Source organism: Camarhynchus parvulus, chromosome 5 (genome assembly GCF_901933205.1).
Source record: "Camarhynchus parvulus chromosome 5, STF_HiC, whole genome shotgun sequence".
NCBI lineage: Eukaryota > Metazoa > Chordata > Aves > Passeriformes > Thraupidae > Camarhynchus > Camarhynchus parvulus.
Window position 1 is genome coordinate 47,113,144 of NC_044575.1, and position 26,087 is coordinate 47,139,230.

The window sequence follows — 26,087 nt, forward strand, 5'->3', positions numbered from 1 at the left end:
ATGTGTTTATCTAATTTAGATCGATTTTTCAGGACACAGATCATGGGGCTGATTCTGAACTGTATTGCAACTCTATTGTACTATGTTTTCTTTTTCTCATATACTGCAAAGGGAATTAAGGTGTAGGGGGAGGTACATAGTAAATATGAAATAGTACTGCAGCTAATAATTTACTAATCCCCAAGTCTAAACATGTATATAGAAACAGCCCAGATAAATAAATTGTAAGAACAGTAAACAATTAAGCACAACTGTTTTTGTAAGCTTTCTTGTGGCTTCCCTTTATAAGGCCATTTTCTATGCATTAATAAATTAGTAATTCTTCCCCTTTATAAAAAATTTAAATCCATTTGTTTGTTGACCAGAAAAAAAGTTCAGATTCTTCCTCCAAAATGAAAAGTCACTTTTTGGGCAAGTGGGAAACAATGGACTTTATGAATTTGCAGTCTTTACTGAGGTCTTCTCTCCTAGAACATGCATTTAGTTTCTGGACATGAAAATGTGTAATAGATACAAAATAATATATATAACAGATACAATATATAATTATGATAATTAATAAATTGAACAAATAGAATCCACAAGACAAACCCACAGGTAACAGATTAGATACAGGAAGCCTGTCCATTTATTTCAAAATTGGAGATTCTGTAAAATAAATTGGAGCTATTCACTAGTAAATACTATTGTTCTAACAGCATAACAGTTCCTAAAAACATTTTGTTTACCAGCTATACAGAAGAATTTAGTTCTTTCTCACAAAAATTAGCTTTGATCAACTAGTGCAAACATCCAGTACAAGCCCCTGACAGAAAGTATTCAGAAGAAATGTATTTGATAGTACATGAAAATGCATTTCCTTCAGTATATCTGGACACCACTCAAATCCTCCCAGCATTTGTTCTCATTTTTAAAAAATCATCATTCCTCACCACTTGCCAAAGAGAAACATGTATTTTAAATATTACATTCCTTACTTACAAATTATTTATTTAGGATGAAGTCCCTCATTAACTCTTTAGCCATCTAGCACTTTACAGTTTAAACTAGAGAACTTTAACAAGAAAGGTAAAACCGTTTATTCAGCTTTTTACACGGCGGTATACAATAGCACAAGGTGGTATGCCTACTAAAATGTTTTGTTCAAGACAAAAGTACAAATTGAAGTTTTCATTACAGTAAAAATACTTATTTGATTTGTGTAACTTATTTGGCATTAAAATGTGACTCCATTGTTCCTCTAAAGAACTCAGCAGCATATACGTTGAAAGTTACTTGATTCACATAAGACCACTGATTTTGAAATAAACAAGAGTGATTTTCTCTTACAGTCTTAATAATGGCCATGGACCAAGGACCCCCCTGTACAAACTAGTCCTTGGACACAGCAAATTTATTATGTGAATCAAAGAGATTCCAGGAAGGCCCAGTGAAATTAAGGAAACTGTCTGGGGAATAAGATATTACCTGGCTTTAACACAGCAGTGATGACCAGGAACTAGCCTTTCTTGGAGTGGTAGGTTATAGTATTTCTTACTAGGTGAAATAATTTTTATTGGTCCTTCTGACCTTTTCATGAAGAAAAAAAATATTAATCACTCAGGGGGCAATTTTATGTTCCAGAGACACAAACTTAAGACATTTCCCTCCACTATGGGGAGAAATAATGTGGGTCTCATTTTCCAGTATCAGCAGTAGCAGCTGCTTGGAAAGGAATTGTCAAAAGTGCCACTAAGGTAGGAGGAGGTTTTCCATGTCTTACATTTAGTGGAGGAAAGAAATACTTTGATGTTCCACAATTTCAGTTAAGATAACCCTGAAATGATTATGGCACTTGAAAAAATAAGGATTAATTTTTCATCCTTTGTGAGCTCTGGAGTTGTGTGAAGCAATGGACAGAGCAAGTGAGCTACTCCACAGAGAATATGACACAATGATTTCCGTATCATTGAATGTGCATGTATCCCATCCTCCTGCATGAATGGCTTCATGATCTGGGGCTGGAATGGGTGAGGACAAGGCACACTGTGTGTCCTGTTTATATACAGACCTGAAACGTGAACAATGGTAAGTTGGGCAGCTGTAAATTAGTGTTATCAGTGGTGTGCCAGGGGAAGTTATTTACTTGACAAAAACCTGCACAATGCAGAAATACAAAGGATTTTGTGGTTTTTTACCTCCATTCAGATCTGCTACCTATTAGCTCAATGGAAACAGCAGGCAACCTATTGTCAGGGTATGAGCTTTCAGCTGTAGCAGTTTGGGAACTTCCATGGCCATACCCCAGCCTGAAACCTCACCCTTGTTTTCCAGTTATTTGTTCCCTGCTGCTGTTCTCTTAATTGAAGACAGAAGTAGATGTTAACTTCCTCTCTTTGGAGGGTTGATTCTGTAGAATTTAGGCAAACAAATGCTCTGTGTAAAATGGAGGTAACCAAAGTGAGTGGTGTATGGTTGGTGTACATTGGATTTGCATGGGCATTGCACAGGCTTCAGCAACTTCATGGCCTATGCGGCTGATGTTGATTTAAGTGCCCTCAGGGCCAGATCTTGTAGTGTGTGCTTAGCACACAGATGTGTTGCACTGACTTCCACAGAAGTAGAGGAACTGAACACATCTCTGGATGCATTCACGTTTGTGCTTGGCAAGAAGGGACTCCCAAGTATTTAAAGCTAGCATAAGTGATAATGCACAATTATAATTATTATTGTGTTAGATGGCTGAATGTGATACCACACACACTGGCCAAGTGAATCTCCTAAAGCTCAAATTCTTTGAGGATTAGTGCAGAGAACCCTAAAAAACCCCACTGGGTACAGCATGGTACCCTTGTAAAGTCAGTGGAGCACTACTTGAATTAAGAAGTTATAGTCATACTGAACAGGAGTAAACTGGGAGTGTCCAGAAAATGTATGGGATTTAAGTGTGTTTAGACGCCAAATATCAAGATGTAGAAATTTCAGCCTCAGGAAGTTTTAATGTAAGAAAGTAGCTCAATCACTCAGTATATTTTGCAACTTTAGCTGAAAGTTTAACATCACAAAATGACATATTGCTATGCAGCTTTAAGAATGACACAAATGTATTCAATCATTTCCCCTGCTTTTCAGATCTGCTGTTCATTAAAAGCTCTTCTCCTGTTTGCAGTTTCCAGTTTTCAAATGGATGACACAACCAATGCATAGCTTAATGTTCATTCTCATGAGTCATAATTAATAAATAATCGTATCACATACATAGAATTTTACAGGTACTCTTAAAATGGTTTTACAATTCTATTAAATATATAGATAAAATAATCACTGCTATATAAAAAAATCATTTTAAAACAGCTGAACTCTCAAGCTTTGCATAAAATTCTGTAGACACATTCATTACAATCTAGAAACTCAATAAAAATACATTTTAGAGCTCAATCTCTCAAAAATATTCATGGCATTGAAAATTGATTGTCGTTTTTTACTGTAGTCTGTGTTTGCCCTGCCTTTGCACTGATAATTTCCTACAATTTGGCAAAAGCTATATTCTGGTCAGTTTGTAGATTATGTGACTGTTTAACTCACTTCTTCAGCTCTAAGTCATCTGCCCCATAAATGTTTAGTGGGGTTCTGTCTTTAATGGTGTAACTTTCCTTGCACTTTCTAGAAAATCACAATAAAACACTTTGCAGTTATGACTACAATGACATTGAACCATCCTATTACAGTTGCCACTCAGTCTTTAATGCTGCTTCTGTGAACACCAAACATCCTTTATCCAGCAATCCTCAAAGCACTTCTGACATTTACACTTCACAATGCCCTGCTACCCACATTTGCTCAAACCCAGCAGGTTTTAGAAAGAGTCTTGACAGATCAGTACCTCTGTGTATCTGAATTCAGCTGCCAAATCAATATACCATATGTGGTCAGTTCAAGCTCAGCATTTTTCAACCCAGGCAAAGTTCAGCAAAAACTTCTGTATTCAGACAGTGCACATATCTGTTGGAAAATGGGTACACAATGGATTTCCCATCAGGGTTTAAACCCTCCACTATCACCAGCCAGCCCTCTGGGCAGCAAGTTAAAATAGGCTTTGCCATAATAAATGTTTCATAATCAGGCTTTCAGGCAGTAGCCCAGAATAGGTCACCAACCCCAAAACCAAGCAGTGTTTTCAGAACAGGGCCCTTGCATTAAGGAATTGGATCTTGTGCTGTGGAAGAGATGCAGGCTCACAAGTCAGTTTAACTGGGGGAGGCTGCTGCTTATGCAGATGTCAGTCTTTACAGTTCGAGGTAAAGGCAAAACTCTTCAAGAATTCAGTTTTTTTAAGCACAATCGACCAGTATAATCACTCTTAGTGCTTCACCCTGGGTCTTCTCACCTATGGAATGGCTGGGTAAGGTACACTGCTACTGTTATAGCACACCCACAACAAAACAAACCCTAAAATTGAAAGCAATATAATACCAAGTATCATGGAATGGCTTAGTATTTTTTTTCATCTATTTTGGATGGAAGAAGCAATCTCTGTCTCTCAATGGGATAGGCTGGAAAGTGTACCTCAATTGAAACACTGGCGGAGATGACCAATACAATTGTGGGATGCTGTTTGACATTTAAACTGCTCATTGCACTGTATCAGTCACTCTCCATCAGTGGCAGGTAACAAAGAAAACCTTGGGTTTTCTCCTTCCTGAACAAAAATACTGTGTAATGACATTTCTGGCATCACTGCATTCCTGCTCACCTTTCCATTCTTCATGGATGTCAGTTGCTTAGCTAAGACATCCAAAGAGCTCCTCATCATGATTCATTTTCTTAGGAGGAAGGAAAGAAGAGGGGAGCATACTTGATTGAACTTTGATAGCTGTAAAGCCCTATAAAGAGACTGCAATCCAAGTCCAAATAGCCTCTGCTGAAGATTAATAAATATGGAAGAACCAGAGTAAAAATACAAAGGGTCAGAAAAAGTTATCATAAACCAAAGAAACCTATGAAGAGTGGAACATAATGAAACACTGTCCCTGTTTTGCTCCAAAGTAGTGTAGTACACTGCTGTTTGCAGCTATTAAATAGATGCTATACCCCAGCCTGGTATTCCCTGGTTTTCAGGATAAGCATAAAATGTTTCTTGTACTAAGTTTTATTCTTTCAGAGGAGAAAGCTTCAACTTTCTATTTTAGTCTACTTCCAGAAAGCACCTTCAAAAGTTCTTATATAGGTTTTCTTTTGGAAGAAGGTATCACTGTCTTCTACAACAAGCATAAACAGGTTCATTGATCACAAAATCAGCTGACTCAAAATCTTGACTGCTTTTGTGAACAAGATGAAAGAATTTTTTTTTCTTTTACTTAAGCTGATTTAAACCAAATTAATTTGGGACATTTGCATCTCTTCCTCAAGAACAATGGATCTTATTTCTAGGTTCATGGGGTGAATCCAGCTCTAGTCAACAGTGGCAGGACAGTATAGGAAAGATTTGAAAGGTGTTCAGAATTTTATCTTCAATGTTTAAGATCTCCTGTCATTCCTTACTTCTATTGAATTCTAACTGCAGCTCAGGAGAAAAATCTCAGGAGGACAAAAAGCTTATGAAGAAGAATGAAGTGTGATGAATGGTTAGGATTGCCCCAGCAGATAACATGATTACAGACAGGTTTTAAATACCTGCAAATAAATTGCTGTATATTTTGATGTATCTTGATCCCAGGTGCAATTAGTTCATCTGAAAACTTAGCCAGGGCAGGGATACACCTTATGCTACCACAAAATATGTAAAACTTACAGCCATTATTTAATTTTCACTCAGAGTAAAATTTTAAAACCCTTCATTTTAGGAAGCACATTGCAGTCAACCTTCTGAATTTTCAGATGGAAGCAGCAATGTGATGTAGTCTCATAAAGTACACCATGAAAATAAAATGTGCCAATGAGAAGTAGTGACTTCACTAAAAGTCACATGGAGAAAAGTTACTGCTATGAAATTGAAGACTTCTCTTTTGTCCTACAAAGCATGGATTACACCTTCTCTGCCAAAAATCCTATATGAAATATCCTAAAGTGATCATTGATGTGGACAAAAATTGCAAGAGGCAGAAGTAGCTCAACAGTGCCCATGGATAAGCCACAGGAATCTCTTCAGTCACACTAGGAAGTCAATACTTGTTGTCAACATTTTTCTGTATTTAGTTTTACATCTATCATTTCTTTCTCAATTGAAATGGACACTTAAAAGGTATTTCTAATTCTTTTACCACACCCTAGTGCCTTAACAGTAGCCTCAGCAAAGCTGGTTATCTATAATTTTTGTATATGCAAAAGAGAGAAATCTTTATGCAATTTGTTAATAAAAGCAGCAAAGAAATTGAAGCAGACTCAGAAGCACTGAGGTACTTTTAAAAAACTTTAGTTTCTGGCCTGAGATTTCCCATATAAAGTCTACTAAGAAGCAGCTAGCATGCATGTTCTTCACACTTCTTCATACCCAACTTCTTCCTACAAATCAAACATACCAAATGGTGCAGGATAAAAATTACTTTAAATCCTAAAAAATCTAACTTCCCTACCCCAATAAACCCTCAACCTGATTTTGTTGCTCCACTGGATTTGCTGCTGGAACTGTAATCAGTTCCTGATGTGTGTTTCACTACCTGTAGCTCTGCTCTGCCTCCAACTCTTTGAAATGGAAAATGTAAAGAATCATTTCTAGCCTTGCCCTTGCAGGTGGTCAGACCCCGAGGTAAGTCAACACCATCCCTCTTCCATAGCTATCAGGCCCTACATAAGAAAGTGAAGCCAGAAGAATAATTTTTGAAGACTAGAGCTCGGAATTGTTCATACTTCTACGGATAATTATCTGGTTTTATTTAGCATCTTATAAAGCAAGGCACAAATGTACAAAATCGCATCTACTAAATCAGATCATTTTTATATATATTTACACAATTACCATAATATAAAACGTGCTTTGACACTGTCATAGCACAACAGTAGCAGAATTGAGGACAACCTGATAATAAACACAAATACCAGGTTCTGGATTTCTGTTTGTGCTTCACCTGAAGGAACATATTCATATGCAGATACACAAAGCAATCCAGCCACCATCCCTTTATTTTCCACACCTCACACAGATCAAACTTTGTTGCTAAGCAGCTGTGGAAGGAGTAAAAGGCAGTAGACCAGCACCCAAAAGAAAATTACAAAGTAGAATAGCTCTGGCTGCTCAAAAATTGTTATCTCATGAGTTGGTGCTGGAGTCTCGCTTGCTTCCAAGTCCTTTTTCTTCCTGAAAATAGGAGAGAATTCAGTAAGAGGCAAAGAAAGGAAGAAGAAACCTTCAGTGTTAATAATTACTGTGAAGATCAGGGGGTGGTCTAAAAGACAGAAGTTTAATGAACCTTTTCAGTCTAGTCAGTTGGAGGGCCCCAGCTAGACTAGGAGGGGCATACTGTGCTTTAGCAGTGTGTTCCTTGCAGAGTCAACAATGTAAGAATCAATCTTCTGAAAACTCAGACAAATTCTCAGGTAGTTGAAGTAAGTGCCATTACAGCACAGCCCTCGGATGTAAGTCAAAAAGATGCCCTTTTATTTTCAGAACAGCAAACATAGCATTGGGCAACACATCTCACACTTCTACAGTTTTGCTTATATACTGGATCTGACTTGATATACTTTCCCCAAATCATCCTCATGCTAGTCACTAGAATATTAAACAGAAAAAGCCCAAGGCTTCCAACCAAGAAACCAGCTAACAGTTGGGGGTTTGCAGGACAACTCCAAAATTTCAACTTCAAAAAATTTCCAGCTGTGCTTCATAAGGGCAAAGGCTGATGGATTCTGCCAGCACTGCTGAGCTCTCACAAAGACAAGGAAAGGTCTTCTTTAAAAAGGCACAATCATTTTATAATTTTCTAGTACTGCAAGAAAAACACTCCAGTAAACTGTTTTTAATCTACTTTTGGAAAAAAATGGTGTTTTTCTGCTTGGGGCCTCCTACTGGATATATACCTGACTATTACACAAAATATCAGCAAACTGTACAACTGATACAACTGTAACAGCTATTTGTGTAATTTTTTTTAACAGAGAGGCCAATGGATCCTGATAATATTTTGTGTGTTTTCTGCATCTAAATATAACAGCCATTTTACCTAGAAGTTGTGAGATGTACTATTCAGTATCAGCTAAGAGGCAAAACCTAAAGTGAGCCTTGTTTCTTAAAGATATTTAGACCCTAATACCAAAGGGATGCATGTGTTCATGACCAGTCACCTTAAGTCTAAACTAAACACACATACAAAACTCATAGATGCTCCAAGATGCATAGATACATAGATGCTCAGTCCTTCATTGAAGTAATTGACTTTCCCTGGCACTGATCTCACTAAATATTGTTTTGACAGTCTTCCAAACCTGGAAAGAGTCATCACTGCCAGAGGGCCTAACATTTGTAATTGTCCCACTCTTCTCTCAGCCTGAGATATCCACCATGTGGGGAAAATACTCAGAATCTTGCTGAGACAGCTGAATCTTTCAAGTCAATCAAAAGCATTTTAGTCAAGGGACAGATTGAGCAATAAGGAAATTGTATATCTTACGCCTCTGGGAAATGTGGACTCTGAGCCATTGCAGAAGACAGTTGCTACCATTATAATTAATTTCCAGCTTCCTTTGTATCACTGCTAGTAGTACCTAGGAGTTATGGCTTCCTTGCAAAGTCAGTCTGAATAAGAAACACTCACCCAACGATTAATGGATTTTCACCCATATCTGTCATCATCTGCTCGTTTACATCATAGGTTTCCTTAAACAAACCACAAACAGATTAGATAACAAAACTCAGCATCTCACAAAGGTGGTAATTGTGTATTTTATGCAAATTGTATCTGATGTTTGCTCAAATAAAATGAAAGTGTGATTATAAACATATTTTCCGTCAGCACATCCAGCATTACAGTCTGGTGCACACACAGAAAAGGAAAAAGGTTGTGAAATAAGATTTTTTTACTTGCAATTGCTTTCATAGCTGTATAAAATTCCCCTTGTTCATATGTACTTCTAGGAGCTCTGACAGTATTGCAAAACTAAAGCATCTGTGTGAAACCTCCCTTTCACTGAACACTGGTGGCAGCATTTTTTTTAAAACTCCAAGATGGTCAGAATTTTATTTTTGTGTTGAAAAAAGGCCATATTCCTGTCCTTGCTCAGCATGCCCAGATTGCTGATGCTGTCCCTTCCTTTTAGCTTTAAAAATAAAAATCCAGACCTCAGCTGTACTGTGTGCTCTCAAGAATCCAGTGTGAATCACATCTGTCATTAGGGACGCAGTTTCACTTTTCAACTAGAATTCTTTTAGGGTTAGCTGCTGCTACTGATAATATAATACACTGCTACTGTGAGGAAAAGGGACAGAGCCCAGTTTTGCAGAAACAGTGCTCTTCAGGAGACACCCAGCATTTTTGCAGTGTTGAGACCAGGGCATCAACATTATACAGAGAATGCAAAAACTAAAAGAAACTGGAGCAGCAGACAAAAGTAGCTTCAAATAAGCAAAATGTTGCAGCTATACAAGTAAGATTTAAAGTTACAAATAGATTTAACTGTAGTATTAGGTACTCCTTTGTGAATTTGCTTAAGGTTCAGTAAAGTTTAGTATATTTTTAGGAAAGTTGAGTAAAACTTTGCAACTATGCCTGGTTTTAGCACTAAAATCATTAGAAGTCACAAGACCTTCATACTGTTAGAGGCCTTTTTACAGTGTGTGAACTTCTGGAGTTTGAGAGAACCAGAGAAACAGCAATAAATAAATGTCCACACTTACCTCCTCAGAAGCATTACGAGAAAACCTTTTTCGGAGATGAATGTTGACATCACTGTCACTGCTTCTGTATGTAAAAGCAAAGTTTTTAAATTCATAAAGTTAAGTTTAAAAGAGACACTGCAAATGGACGTGACAGGTTTAAGCTACACAAAACCACAAATATGCATTGCTGCGTGTATTAGAATATGGACTGGAATTTATCAGTAACATGATAAAAATGGCTTTGGGAAAATCTGACGCACAATAAAAAAATCATATTCTCAAAAAGGAATCTATTCTAAAAAAAATTTTTGGAGAGCATTTTTGCACCCTTGACATCACTGACATTTAACTGAGAGTATACCTGAGTTTTATGGCCATTGATATAAAAAGTTGGACTGACAGGGAACAGTAAGCTTGAAGGGGACAATGGGTTTTTCTAAGCAAACTCTCAAATTCATTAGAGTGCTCCAGTGTTAAGCATCAACAAATTACAGTTCATGTCCCACTAAAATAGATTACCTAAGAATAAATTAGAATGTAAGAAAAACCAGAAGTAAATGGAGCAAAATTAGCTGAGTAGACACTCACTGTACTGGGTCTGCCTGGGATGCAGTTAAATTTCCCTACAGGAGTGGTCTGGGGCTGGGCAAGAGGCTTGGAGGGGACCCAGCCAGGAGAGCTGACCCAAACTGACCAAGGGGCAGTGAGACCCACACACACACACTTGTTCTTATATCTGTCTTCTGAAGCAGCCACTACACCCTGCTTCGCAGGGAGTGGCTGGACACTGCCAGGCTGATGGGAAATAGAGAATAAATAAAATTCTTTTTAGTCTTCTCATTTGCTTTCACACATGGCCTTTACCTTGACCCATGAGTTCTTCATCTTATTTTCTCTCCAACACCTCATTTACTTGTTCATAACCAGAAAAAACATCCAAAAAGTATCTACTGAAATCAATCAGTGTAATGTTCCACATAGTGTCACAATGCACATGGACTATTTAATCTACATTACAAAATTCTCTGTTAGGAAAGCAATTATAACACTTCCATGTTCAAAATGCACTGGGCTTCCACTTGGGTTTTGTGTGGCAAAGTTTGTAGCACAGTCAAATCAAGTCCCACTGAATCACTTGACATATTTAAGAGAAACACAGGAAGAAGCCAATGAATCCCAATACTTCTTCCTAAAACAAGACTACAACAAACATCCAATGGACAGGGCAATTGCAAAAGACCACTTAGGTATGTTTAAGAAAAAGTTATTGTGGAATACCTGGTAAATTCCTGGAATTCAGCATTTTCTTCCAGGTCATCTTGTGATAGAGTAGTAGTGGCAACTTCTGAGATCTGCAAATCTTCTTCAATCATATTTTTCTCTTCCTCCTCTGTATTACTATTTTCTTCTGGTGTCTTTATGGCTATTGGTAAATCCTCTAGATTTTCTACTATGGCCTGTTGAAATCAGGAAATGTTTTGCTTTAGATAACATGACTGATTCCCCACCCTTCCAAATATCTTAGTGGTGCAGCCTACTCAGACACGCAATTGCAGATAGCATGAGACTGAAAGTCTCACTGAAGAAAATAAAAAAAGAAATTAATTTCTTGAAAATCTTTAGTGATACATGGAATCATCAGTTCAACATACATACATACATACATACATACATACATACAGTTGGAAAATCAGATCTTTCTATTAAGAAGTCAGGACATGACATGGCTCTTTGAAGCAATTCACTGGACTTTTTAAAATCTCCCCCCAATTAGTCCTTCAAGTTAACAGCAAACTGACTTCATTTCTATAGTCAGAGTCAGGATCAAAACATGTTCAAGCAACGTGTCTAAGCAATATCTAGAACAGCATTAAATGGACATTCATTCCTGAAAAATGCTGTCAAAAATTACTGCTGGAAAACATGTAAGGCACTTCAAACTGGTGTCTGCAAGAGATGCAGGAGCAAACTGCCTAAACCAAATACCCCCAAAGTACCCATTTCTTTCTCCTCCTCCAGTGCAGAGAAGCCTTCATTTCATCCATGTAACATATCCTACTCAAATTGTTTTTCTAAGTTTTTGTAGGCAAGCTTACTTGGATTGAGACAAAATTATATTGCCTGTATCCTTTCTTTAGAAGCAATACTAATTTCTGTTAATCTCATTACAGGTTATTAGAAATACCCTGTGTGGTAATCTGTTATACCTAAGGATTATACAGAAACCTCTCTTTTAAAACATAATAAAAAGGCTGTACATTTTTGCTGTACTTTAAGGTAATCTTTTATGCATAGGGATTACAGAAATCTCAAATTATTTTAAAACATAATATAAATTCTCATTTTTGCAGTGCCATTAGTATTAGGACTTATTTTCTCCTTTACAGTCAGAACTTCTCAGGGATCTGCAATTCCATTCATTCCAGTAGGGGGCTGTGGCAAACAGTATAATGGAACAGGAAACCAGGTTCATTTTAAGTATTTCTCCCAAACATTGCAAAATGAAGCAAATGAAAACCACTGGGATCTGATGCTAAGTCCACATGTATACACAAAGAAATGCTGGTAATAAAGTAAAATACCTCAGGATGTTGTGGAATAGTGGAATCTTCATGGTTGGTGGCCTTATTGGCATCTTCTTCTATTTCTAACTCGTCTACTAGTAATGGCACTTCTTTTTCATCTGAAGAATTCACGTGACTGCTTGTTTTTGTAGTTTCCTCCTCGCTGTTCTCAGTATCTGTTTCTGATGGAGGGGTACGTAGCTTATTCTCCAAGTCTAGCTCTGGATCATCTTCCTTGTGGTCCTGTTCTGGTAAGTTCTTGTCATGTAAAACATCTGTTACTGTTTCAGAAGAAGCTTTTTCATTTCCTGCATCATAACCTTCGATACAAGGCTCAAGGTAAGCATTCAGAACTGCTGATATGGGAACATTATAATGTGGATAATAAAAGAGATCATGGGGTATCACAGATACTTTTGAAGAACTGGGTACCACTTCAGTTGCAGATTCAACTTCATCACAGCTGTCCAGGTCCTCTGGAGTTTTAGGTATATCTGAGAGAGAGTCATCAGATGTTTCCTGCTGTGTAGATAGTTCTTGGCTTTTGAGATTAGAATCATTCAGTGAACAAGTATTTGTTTCTATTGTCTCAAGGCCAGGTGATTCCTTTGTATGTTCATCTTGTGAAAGTGTCTGTATTTCCTCATTTAGAAGGTGGAGAATGTACTTCTGCGTATCTTCTTGTTTTGATGTATCTTCTGGTAAAATAATTGAAGACTGGGGTTTGCTGTCTTCGACTTTATTAATAGAATCATCTGTAAGTATACCTGAAGTCCAGGATAATGGACTCAAAGAAGAAGTATTGGCTGAAAGGCTCTTGGTTTCATTGTCATATTCAGTAGGGGTTTCCTTAGTTAATTCTTCAGAGTATTCTTCAAAAGAGTCAACAGAATTTTTCTGATCTGTCAGAACAGCTGGAGAAAGGTCATCATTTTGTTTCAGTTGATCATCAGAGATGCTCTCTTCACCTGACATGAATTTATCATTTAGAACCTCCCAAGAGGACTTGGATTCAAAACTGACAGGTCCTGTAATTTTCAGTGAGGTAGGCCTTTGAGGCTCCTCTTCGGATGTTTCCTGTAAATCACCTAACACTTGACTCAGTTTCCCATTACAATTTTCAGAAGTGGTTTCTGATGGGATTCTCTCAGGGATATCATGAATATGGACCTTTGGAGGAGCTGGATGACTCCTCTCATGATTAACAGTATACATGTTTTCTTCATTTTCACTTAAAATCAAGATTTTGCCTTCCTTCTCTGACGGTGTGTCTTTGATGTGGACATATGTGGACTCAATTGGAAGCTCCCTGTCAGGATCTGTAAAGTCTTCCTGTAAGTGATGATACACCATTAGAAGAAAAATCCTAGCTCAGATACCATTTTACATTTCCCAAACACAATGGAAAGAAAAAATACCTAGTCTTTCAGTCCATTACCTTCTGAATTGCCAATTAATAACTCACTTATTTTGAAAGTACAAAAACTAAATTGGCAAGTCAAGTGCCTTGAACAGAGCTCAATGTCAAGAAGGCAGTTGTACAGGAAGATCAGAATGCAGACAAGCCTACTCCTCAATTGTTAATGTATTTATCTCTCCCTGCTGTACCTGTGGAGACAATTGACTTGGCTTTTTGACACAATCCCAAACCCTGGGAATAACATAAATCTAACAACTCCAATAAATCCACTGTGAAATACATTGATATACCAGATTATTTCCTTCCAACAGACTCTATTAAAAGAAAGATAGTTTTTAACTTTGTTCATAAAAATGTCAACAAGCTTTAATGTCAACCAATCTTATTGCTCATCTAATCTAATAATAATTATTAGATTACTATAATAATTTTAATTCCAATTACTTTAGTAATGCCCACCAATTTTATCAACTACAAAATATATGCTAACTGTAACATTCAGTCAAGAAATTAGAGAAAATGCCTGTTTTTTCAAAAGGCCTTTGCCAGTTTTTGACACTGTCAACCCTTAGTTAATCCTCAATTTTTTATTTTTGCATCGAAGTCCTGGTCATTTAAACTGCAGTTTGTGTCATGCTTATAATGAGTGCTTTTTACTGTTGTATTGACAAGATTCAGCTTTTGGGGTCTTGTGTCTCATACCTGCTAAATTCAGACTGATCATGGCCCTCAAACTTGAGAAGACAGAAGTAAAAATTAAATGCAAAGTCCAATGAATCATTATAGATAAAGGAATAAATTTCAGTCTTATTTAAAACCAGTATAGCAAAGTAGTAGATTCCTATGAAACCAATTCTAACCTCTGAGAGTTAAAATTGGATGTAAATGTATAAAAGCACAATTCTACCTAAAGCATTTTAGTAATCACCAATGAAAGCCCATTTCACTGGATTTAACAAAAATGTGAAAAAAATCAAATCCAGGTTTGTTGTTTATTTTAAATAGCTAAAAAGAAACCTAGAAAATAAATCTGACTTTATTACGTACACCAAGGCAAATTAAAGAAATGACATGACATAGCAGTAAACACATACCCCTTCCAGCTCTGGGAAGTGCTCCAGGAATTGTGCCACATATGTCACAATTGACTGTTCATCGGGGGACTCCACCATGATATCTGTGGAGACAGATGCAAGGGGCTTGAGCACACACAGCTCTGAAATGCTCTTGCAGAGAACAGATTGTCAGACATTTATCCTGCCATTATGGGCACAGAAATAACAGCTACAAACACTTCTCTTTTTTTCTGACAGATAAGAGAGATGCTCTTCACTGCTGATGGCACTTGACAGAGTTCTCAACATCCCATTCACACTCACTTTTTCCTATTTCCAAACACATGCTGAACCCCGATCAGGGTTCCCTTTTCATTCACTTTTATACTGCCATTCATGCCGTTGTCACTAGACAGTTGGCTGCTGTTGAGTGACAATACAGAGGTTTATTTTTAGCAGGATGGCCCAGTCTTCTAACAGGTGATGAAAGTGCAATTGTGCTTTCAATCATGACACGAAGGCCTAGCGCCGGTCTCATAGAGTTCAGTAAAAAGAACGACAAGAAATCCATTTATACATATTTTATATACACATGCACACTTAAGTTTACAGGTATAAATACTTGTGTGTATATATGCACTGCAAAGAGAAAACTGGGAGATGCAGTTACATTTGAATGGGTATCTCTCCGTTTACCTGGTATGGCAGCCTTGTACCGCTCATCCTGGAGCGACATTTAGTCTGCAGCCTAGGTGTTACAGAACACCGCTAATGCACTGAGACACCCCTCACCACAACAATTAATGCCCTCTCTGAGTGCAGATGTCACAAAGCATCTAAGCTGGAACCAGGACCAGCTATAAACATAGCTAAACACAGGCATAGTGTACATAGCTAAAACCACAGTAAGATCTTTGACCTCAAGGAGCTTACAAATGACTGGAAGCATACAATTACAAGCCACTGACTGTTTTTATTTTTCTTCTCAAAAAGCTCAGCACACTGATCCCATCAGCAGCCTAATCACTGTGAGGTTTTTGGTATGTATCACAAGGCAATATTCATGAATTCATTGTAGACTGAATGTTACCCAAAAAAGCTGATGTGTTTACCTTCAGGTTCGAGGAGCCGAGGGACACCCAGTTTATTCTGTGCGATGCTGAAAGCATCCTCCAGGTTTTCTCGTGCTGATTTCTCCAGTGCATGCTTCATGTCTACCAAAGTACAATCTATGGCTTTTATGACAGCTAGGAAAGCAAGGCCACTCCTCCAACTACTCGTGAAGTCCTGGACTGCAACGCCATACCTAAACAGAATTATATGCATTTTACATGGGTGGTTTGTTACAAAATCCAAAGTAAGGGCATCATCATTTTCAGACTCCTGAAAGTTAAAACGTAAGGTTGCTGAGTAGCACTTGTCATATTTGAGATATTTTTGGATTTCAACATCTAGAAATACATTCAGAAAACACATGGGTTCACAAACTGAATTGGTGTGGCTAACAGCTGACACCAACCTGCTTGTAGGAAGTAGTTAGTGAAAACAAAGCCCTTAAGAATTCAGCAACCACATTTAACATTCACAAAACCAAATGTCTCTGTGATTCCTGTTTCTGTTGCTCTCCAGCATTTTAATGCCATAGCTTGGGAAAACTTCCAAGATTTAAATATTTAAACACATAAGCATAAATGATTCACATTCCTGTGTACTTGGCCTTCTATAGCAGAAAATCTGCCAAATGCAAATGGTGTCAGCATATGCATAAACCACAAGAGTGTTAGATGCCCAAAGTCTTGGAGGAAAAACAGCCATCAAACTTGCAATGGAATACAGCCCCAGAATAGAAAATTCTGCACAGATAATGAGATAACAGGATTACAATGATGCTATTATGTTTTAAATATGCAGTTGCAAGAACAATTTTCTCTTATTAGATCTTTTCTATTTGCAGTCTTTGACTGGGCTGAAAAGTCTGTGGCCTTTACTTCCCAGGTCCTCACTTTCTTTGTACCACCTGTTAACAACAACATCAGCATTATTTTGGACTAAAACTGTACTTCCTCTGTGATCTGCACTGGCAGCAGTGAACTACAGGGGGCAAGTTTATCTGCTCAGCAAGCACCCTTAGCTTCACTGGAGATAACCAAGGGATGATGCAGTCCACAGGACCAAGTATCTAAGATGTAAATTTAAAAAAAAATTGTGTTCAAAGGCAAGATATAAAACCAGAGACAAAAATGCCAAATATACAGCTAACCAACCTCTCTAGGTAACTTTGACACATGCCCTCTTTAATAAAAACTCTCTGCCAGTCACTACTTCAAATAACAATACATGTAAAATACACTCCAAGCATTTGTATGTGCATGAGACATCTTACACTACAGTTTTTTAACCAGTCAGTAACTCTGCCAGGATAAAGCATTACCACACAAAATGCTTCAGTGAAAGAACCACTTTTTATTAAAGAGGAGAGAGATGTGCAGTGGAAATCCACTCAAATGTTACAAGTTCAAGAGAAGTGACTTAAGTTTCACCCCCTTCCCCTCTTTAATACTGAGGAAGTAGGGACTCTGGTAGGGGCTCTGTCCTTCAAGGCACTCTGCAGTGTACAGAGAAGCTTCCTCTGGGCTACTGCTTCATTTAAAAGGCTGCTGATAAAGCCTTTCAGTACATTTATTTTTTCAGTTCACTCCCTGGTTATACCTAACCTTTAATCAGCAAAAGATGTCAAAAGATCAGAAAAGACTGCATGAAAGCTGGGGTTTGGGGAGTAGAGATTGATCCTGTTTTAAACAGCATCAAGCAGGTTAGTGCAAGTTAACATTTAACACTCAAACTGTGGAGCCAGCAGTGGCCTTCAAGGTCAGATGGCTGCTCTGAACACATGGTCATAGTGAAACACCCCCCTCAGAGACCCTGTGCTCCCCAAACTCAAAAGCAGAAGAAGCCACAGCACATGGCAACACACCCATGGGGCAGGACAGAGAAAAGAGACTCAGCTTCAGAGGGGCAGGTGGCAAGACACTGTTTTGTTCAGGGTTTGTTAGCTTACTTTCTGGTTTTCCTCTGCACCCAGATTAGAAGGGCCCTGATGGCTCTCCGCTGATCCTTCACTGTAATGGACATGTTTCTCTCCACGCTGGGAGTGCTGGGGGATGTGTCTGATTCTGGACCACTGGGTCCAGAGGACAGGCTGGAGGAGGAGGAGTTCCTGTTGAGGTTGCCTGTAAGCTCCTTAATCTGTAATAAAAGGTGAAATACACAGTGTTCTGCTTTATCACTGGCTGCATCGTGTCCTTGTTTTCATGCAAACTTTAAAGAGATCAGTGCCATAGCTGAATTTTAAGTGATAATTATAAACCTGTTCATTTAAACTTTCAACTTGTATTTTACAAGCATGACAGCCAGCAGCAGCCCAGGCAACAGAAAGAGCAAGCTCCCAGTTCAGGCCAAACTGTGCAAATTAAACAAAAAGCAAAGAAACATGTCCTTGAGAGAAAAGTTAGTTTAAATGAATTGTTCTCTTCACAGGAATTGCTTGAGTGAAATATTTTTCATCAAGAAATGGTGACCTGCAGCAGCACTCCTGTCCTTGACCAGCACTGACATTTGAGACTCTGCTGCTTTTGGGTCTCCCCACCCCGGTGCCCTCTGCTGCCAGGGCGGCAGGTTCTGGTCGCACCATCCTTGCCTGTGAGTCTGCCTGGCCAAACTGGTTCTGTGCAGCACTGTTCATCCTCAGGAGCTCAGCCACGGAGAGAAGCCCCAGTGCAACTTTGAGATCATGTTTTTAACCTTACAGCCATTTTTTAAATCAGACCAAGAGAATGAAAGGGCCTCACAGTTTCATGAGAGTTGCAGAACCCTCCCTCCATCTCTCTCTGTCCATTAGAATTTGGGATTGTCTACAAGGTAATTTCCAAACCATGGGTAGGTTAGGGAGTAGTTTTAATCTCAGCCTGGGGATAAATCAATTTTCAGGCTCAAATACGTGTTATCAGTTCCAGGTCCTTTGAGATCTTTCATATGACCATGTATATCAGTTTGGAATTTTTGCTCTGTTGAGTAAGTCTCCAGAGAACAGTGATTCTAAATGGAATTTCCCACCACATTGGACCAAATCCAGTAAAGGTTATTGAAAATAAACTGTGACCTGGAACCATACCCAGGACATTGGTTCAGTTCCAGGGAATCTGGAACAGAACCCTGAGAAGGCACAGAAAAGAAGGGAAAGCAGTAATCTGAAGCTCTAATTCAGGTCCAAGTTAAATGAGGGCTTAAATTGTCTCCAATTTACATCAAAATAGGTCCAACAAAGTAAAATGAAAGCAGCTGCAAGTATAAAATTAGTGTATATTAGGAGGGGAAAAGCTCAGGTTTAGCATGATTAATTATGTTCTTTAGGATTAAAAACCAATTTAAAAATCAGTATTCAGCTGGAATAGATGGATACCATGAAGACTGATTACTTATGGTTAAAGTATTCAAATTTTATTACCTGAAAAAACAAGATTATATTCCATATTAGTCCAAGTACCAGAGAGGAATTTCCATCTGCTATTTCTGCTGCATCAATGCTAACAAGCTTTACCTGTTGGAGAGATCGTAAATTCAGAGCCAAATTCAAAGCAGCAAGGTATATGCAAAAAATTCACTGAGACTACTGGATATGTCCCTACCACTGCTGCCACTGACAGGCCAGCAAAAAAGCAATGCTGTAATCTTGTATTAATGAAAATTTGCCCTGATCACAATCACCCTTCTCCTGGAACTCCTATCTGAAACCCCCAGCATAGTCTGCAGAACAAAAGTGAACTCAAGTTTTGCATTTTTGGGACTACAAATGCGTTTCCTCCATACAAAAAAGGAGGAAGATGGGGCCCTCTCCAGTGGACCCCACTCATAAAAAGTAGAGAGTAATTTCTCATACAAAAATCTAAAATCCTAGTAAGATCTGCTTACTTCTTTTTTTCTATGCATCTCATTTCTCCTTCCTTATCCCACCTTACACAGCTTGTCACAGAGTTCTGATTAAATCAGTTAGCAACGGATAGGGTTGCCTAATCCAAGCAAACTCTAGACTTTCCCACACTGAGGTTTTTTCCAGCTGATAACACCAGGATGTTATTCTCTTAGACAACACAGATTTGGTTTTGGCAAAGGTCACGGAGGAGGGAGGAGACAAGGAAGCTGTCAGCGCTGCACATGGCACCCAGCAGCCCATTTATCCCTGAGAATCCCGGACACGGTGAATCACTCAGCAGGGCTCTTCCCTGCTGCCCCAGCTCCACAGACACTGTCGGGTTCCACCCACTGGGGTTTAATGTCTAACCCTGAAGCTCTTGGCAGCCAAGGCATTTTGCCAACACTTTCATCACCACCCTTCACTAATCAGTTTGGTTAAGCTGAAAAAAGGAAAGCAAAATAACTTTTTATCTAGTGGTTTGCACAACATCTTCACTCTAAGCAAGAAGACACCTCTAGTTGTCATATTTCAAGGATCAGATTTCTTGCTAGCTCCAAGGTATTTGGCATGGGGAAACCTTTAGGACTTAGTACATTTGAATAACAGTTTCTCCAAAATGGGGAGCAAGTCACATTTACCATTTCACTGCTTAGTGTGAGCTCCATCCTCTTACTGCTGCTTATGTTTGTCACCCAGCCCAGAAGAGAAACTCAGCTAGAAGATATTGACTGCTTACTTTTAAGGGAACAGGAAATCCAGAAGAAAGTTGTTTTTAGAACTACTAATTAAAAAGCCACCTGCATTCAAGGTTCCTCCTCCCTGGCCTTGCTGATTGAGGACCTAGTGAGGTCCTGGCAACCAGATATGCTTCAGCTCTGCCAAGCACTGGTACCAACAGAGAGAAACAATCTCATCTGCCAGTGGGCCTTAGCTGGATTTGGGTAAAAAGCATCAACTGGGAAACTGTTAAGAAATATGGGAATATGTAAAATATTTCTTAGCAGTTCTACAGCAGGACGTGTAGACGTACACATTTAGGGCCAGATCAGCCCCTACTGATGGAGTTTCCATAGGGAGCCTGGAACACCTGGAAGTTACTGGACAACTTCTTGACCTTTCACATCCTCTCCTGGGGAAAAAGGCAAAGGATGTTAAACCTCCCACACCTACAAAGTCACAAGAGATGTGCTGAGACCTCATATCATGCTCATTCCTGCACTGGGGTTTGCAGAAGCTCTCCTGCATGACAAGCACTGCTGCTGGAGCAGGAGCTAAGCTCAGTGCAGGGAAGCAGCAAAATGACACCAACTGCTGTTGGAGCATCCCATACAAGGTGGGGTTTTGCACACACTGATCCCTCCTCAGCCATGAAGTTTAACCTTACTTGAATCCTTTATAGGAAATAGCCCAATATCTGTTTACTCTTTCTGGAGGATCTAAGTATACCATGTATATGAATTGTTACATGGCTGGGGCTTCTCTTGACCCCATTACTCTCAACAACACACAGGCCACTTCCACAGGGCTTTGAAATAAACCCATCACAGGAGAAATAAAAGGAATTAATCGTTTCCAGCTACAGGGTCTGATCACACTTGGTCACTTATAACTGTAGGAAGTGATGCTGTGTGATAGTAGAACACTCACTATGAGAGAAATTATATCCATGTAAGGCTTTGATTCCTGGAATTATACATTTATATCATGTTCCCAGTTTCACTTTCTCCTGCTTTTGACTCATGACCAGCTGCTGCAGCAATCAGTTTACCAGCTAAATACATGATTTCTATACGTGAAAGTATTTCTGAGAAAATAATCTACCATCAGTGTAACTGAAGTAATGCCAGTAAGACCCAGATCATAAAAATTTCTTGCATTTCTTTTTATTTTCTTTTAATATTGGGTTCTTGATCCTTTAATCCCGTTGAACTTTAACATATAAAATGAGCAAATAATCCTTGCTTTAGACTCTGTAGGTGTTCTTGTTGTGCATTTTTATGTGGCTTTTCAGCCTTGCTGCTAAGGTAAGTCACAGCCTCTTGAGCAGTACACTCCTCTTGCATATACGCAGCACTCCCCTTGCACATCAGCTTAGCAACAATTACAACTTGCAGCACACATCAGGAGAAAATATTAAGACTAGTCTTTGAAAATACTCACGTTACTGTCCTCCAAGAACTTAAGTGCTTTGGCTATGTTGTTCAAACGAAAAATGCGATGGGTTGAAGATTTGTATTCGTGCATCTAAAAAAAAGAATTGCCACACTGTTTTTAAAACTGGTGGAATCATTCACCACATCATACAAAGCTTAAAACACTACAAGCACTGAGGCAAAATAAAGCTAAGGAAATCTATCTATGAAAAATTATTGCCATCTTTTGTGAGCAGTAGAATGCTTCAACTACACCACTGTAGCAAAACAGGGTGAGCAACCAGCTTTCCTGCTCCCCAGATGTTACCACTCTCTTGGACCTGCCACATTGATTATTTACGTAATCATTCCCCAGCCATGTTCAGTCACAGGATCAGGTTTGCCTGAAAATTCATCATAATAGATTTTCTTTTGTCTTGAATTAAATGAAATTATCCTAATTAGGAAGCATGAGCAATTTTAATAGCAGGCACAGGCAGGTGGGAGGCAAAAACCTTCACTTTGGCAGAAATAAAAGATTTTACATGCCTGTCTCCCTGCAATTCCACTTTGGCACACTGTTTTTATCCCACATGTGCAGAAACAGCTAACAAGAAATGCAGCCAGCTGACTTTACCCCCTTCTCTCACCTCCTCCCTGACCTCCCAAAGCACACCCTAGGGTTTACCATGATGTATCTTCCCCTTCAATTCATTTCAAGCCTGGCCCTCAATGCAATCTGTATGAATGCACAGAGAGACACAGCTACTTCTGCTGCAGCTCTGCCAACCTTCAAGAATAATAAAAAATATTCTTGACTCTGAATGTGTGAGCACACATTCAGGGGGCATTCCTGCTGCAGGCTGTGCAGGTGGTCAGTCACTACAGAGCATCGCCAGGTGCATCTGCAGTGGTGAGACAGCTGCTCCTCTTACCCAGGTGTGGTAGCCACACACAGGAGAGTTCTGATGACAAGATTGATGAAGAAAGAAAACATTAAAATCAACTGGGCATTTATATTTGCATTGGGTGTTCCATTTCTGGTATGTGGAACTTTACATAGCTTTTACAAAGAAAGGAGGAGAGAAGTTTCTGATTAGTAAAGCTTTGCCCTGCTGATTTAGATCATATTAGTAAGACTAATGAAACCTGAGTCAGGATACCAGAATGAAACTCAGGTTTCATTAGTCTTACTCATATGGTCTAAATCAATGAATTTAATTCATCTAATCAATGAATGAAACTCAGACCTACAGCAGGCATCAGAAGAGCTACTGAGTGTCATAATGATCTTAGAAAAAATAGAAACAGAATTTAGGGATTAAAAAATGATACAGCTAATATGTGTTTTCTTGGTAATGTAACTTGGGTAATCTCCAAATGGAATGTGTGAGCATTAAAGTATTAAAGCCGAAAAACCCCTCAGGGTATGGAACATTAACACTGATCACACACCATTTACACCTCATTGTCATATTTCCTTGAAATCTACATTGTAGCTCAGGACACCCACCTGTAACATAAGGAAATGACAACAAAGTTGCTGAAATTCTTACTACATTATGCAAGACATGGGCCCAAATTCACCCTTATTCCTTGGCTATGTAGGCACTGTTGCTTGTAACATACCAAGCTCCTAGGAATGGAGGCTCCTCCCTCTCTGTACATACCAGCTTTTGTCCTGACAGGACTTCCAGGAGCGCCATCAAGATTTTGCCATCTTGTATATCAATAAACAAGTCTTTCACTTTCAAAGGAGGCTTGCACTGCGAAGAAAAGAAACCAGGTAGTTTTTAAAACACTGCTTTTTGATAAATCATCATGATTTCAGAGAGATGGAAGGAGAATTTTACAAAACAGAGATACAAGAGGTAAATCACAGCCTGCTGTAGGAAAGAGCTGATTGTTCTTCACATTGGTGGCAATTCTGTCCTATGAATGTTAGAGCTAAAACTGAAATCATACAAGGACTGATTCCAGGTTTCCTATAACAGAATCTAACGCTAAATACTCTGCCTAAGAAATAACCACCCAGGGCTTGGGTGCTGATCCCCCAGACTAGAACATGTCCAGCAGAAGCAAATACCACTTTGTGCAGAAATAAGCCCATGATGCAGCCAGCCACAATGTCCCTTCTCATGTGAAAGGCTTCTGGTGGTGCCATTCTGTCTCTCAGCATTTTATAACTACTTTAAAAAGCAACTTCTTGTATTGTGTCTCTCTTTTCTCAGCAAACTCCTCCAAAGGGAGTCATCTCCTCACTTCACTACGGTGTTGGTACATGTGTGCACTTCAAGGCACACAGCCAAGTCAGCTCAGCCCTTAGGGGCAGTCCCAGCTGCAGCAATTGCAGTCTGCTCAGGTGCCACTCACCCACGTGCCCCTAAAGAGCCCAATCTTTTCATCTTCGGTTGGGCAATGCACTTCTGTTCGATTCAGCACTGCTCCTGGCAAACTGAGACCACACATTTTCATCACTGGTCTTTAATCTAGCCAAGAGACTAAACAATGCTCCATGAAAGAAAGCAAAATTAAATAACTTATCTGAAAGACTAAACCCCAAACACTTTCTATTCTTTCAGTACTTAAACCAAGAACAAACAGAGCTCAGAAATTCAGACTACTCCAAATTGTCCCATGATCAGCAGAGCCAGATCCTTTCAAGAGATGACACAAGTAGGATCACACCAAAAGTTTCCTGAAGAAGTACAAGAAGACTTCATTGCTGCCTCCGAAAAAGAGAACCCACTCTGTAAGAAGTGCCTCTTTGAGGATAAAGGCAGAAGACACCTTTCTCAGTGAGTGTCCTCAGGGAATCACCTGAAATAAGAGAGCTCCAGTGAAGTTGTCATTGTTTACATGGTTATGTTTATTATGCCACTTCCAGGAAATGCATTAATATAGCAAAAGGCTTTCACCCTTTCTCCAGAAAAGCATTTTTATTTGTTGAATCAGAGAGGAAAAAAAATTTGTATTCACTCCAGAGAAAGCTGACCTGCCCACAAAGGTTCTAAGACTTCATAAGCCTGGCACACCAGAATTGAAGCACCCTTTCAGCCTTTTTCCTTCAGTAAATCAAAGACCTTCTTTGCAGTCACATATTTGACAACCCTTTCTGACAAGTTCCAAACCTGCAGTTAGTTTAAAGCCCTAGAGCCTGATTCATGAAAGCATCATGTAACACTGTCTTCGTTCTGAGAGGCCCTTGGGAGCAATTGCTAGTCAAAACATTTCCAACTAGCCTTATTCTGATTTTCCAGTGAGATTTAGGAGGATCCCTTTATGCCTTCTAAAACACTCACTGCAGAGTAGTGGACTTAGGCAACTATATATGTGATGCCTTTCTTCTAAAACTCCTTTACTTTACTGTGTCTGGAATGCAATCACTTCTCAAGAACTACTAAACTGAGAGTCAGCCCCAACCTAGTCCCACTCTGTACTTTTTGAAATTTAACTGCACATACTAAAGCATTGTGAAGCTCAATCACCAGTCTGAGTAGATCATGAAGCTGGTCTCATTCCTAGATCCTGCACTAAGCATTGCTGCTGTCTCAGTAATATTAGGATTTTTTTTTTCTCTTTTCAACCTCAACACAAAAAAAAATTCTGCATGACAAACTACTCAGGAGAGGTAGTACTTATCTACTATCAATAAGAACAGTATCTTAGGTTTAAGAGCCATACTATGGTGTCATTAAGAAACAATTACAACTTAAATATATGATGTCCAAACATTAGCTCTCTGATGTAAGTGGATTTATGAAGATCCCATCATATTGCCCCCCATAACACGATTAATAAGGAATTACTATTTTCCATCTTCAGATCTGGGATGAAGACAGGTTCTGAAGAACAGCTTTCTTTAGCCATGATTCATTAGATGCTCGAACTTCCAGTTCAGGGAAGAACACAGACATCATCATCTGAGAGCCTCAACCACATTTGATTTTAAATGGGTGCATTCAATGGGAAAATTCTCCTCTCATGGTAACAGGCAATGGCATTAAAGATTTAAACGCACCTGAGATGATAAAAGCCAGTCAAGCCTTCATTGTGCCTGGAGATGAAGTTTAATTAATCCAGAAACAGGCTTTGAGCTTCCACTCATTCTCCCCAAAATGCGAACAGTTGTCAATTTTGTTTCCAAAATTTAA

At 38.9% G+C, this 26,087-nt stretch overlaps 1 protein-coding gene across 2 annotated transcripts in view; it reads right to left on the minus strand.

Annotated features, from left to right (window-relative positions):
- Positions 1–2,958: 2,958 nt before the first annotated feature.
- Positions 2,959–26,087, minus strand: part of CLMN (calmin) — a 73,602-nt gene continuing 50,473 nt past the window's right edge. Inside the window, exons 3-13 of one of the 2 annotated variants that reach the window (XM_030949074.1) lie at positions 23,604–23,699; positions 21,962–22,045; positions 19,334–19,426; positions 17,888–18,075; positions 15,942–16,135; positions 14,869–14,951; positions 12,373–13,686; positions 11,069–11,247; positions 9,809–9,869; positions 8,730–8,791; positions 2,959–7,273 (exon numbers count right to left, since the gene is read on the minus strand). In XM_030949074.1, coding sequence (XP_030804934.1) covers positions 7,120–7,273; positions 8,730–8,791; positions 9,809–9,869; positions 11,069–11,247; positions 12,373–13,686; positions 14,869–14,951; positions 15,942–16,135; positions 17,888–18,075; positions 19,334–19,426; positions 21,962–22,045; positions 23,604–23,699 — 2,508 coding nt within the window. In that variant the 3' untranslated portion in view covers positions 2,959–7,119. Of the gene's footprint in view, positions 7,274–8,729; positions 8,792–9,808; positions 9,873–11,068; positions 11,248–12,372; positions 13,687–14,868; positions 14,952–15,941; positions 16,136–17,887; positions 18,076–19,333; positions 19,427–21,961; positions 22,046–23,603; positions 23,700–26,087 lie in introns of both variants that reach the window. The other variant, XM_030949073.1, reaches the window with a different exon arrangement.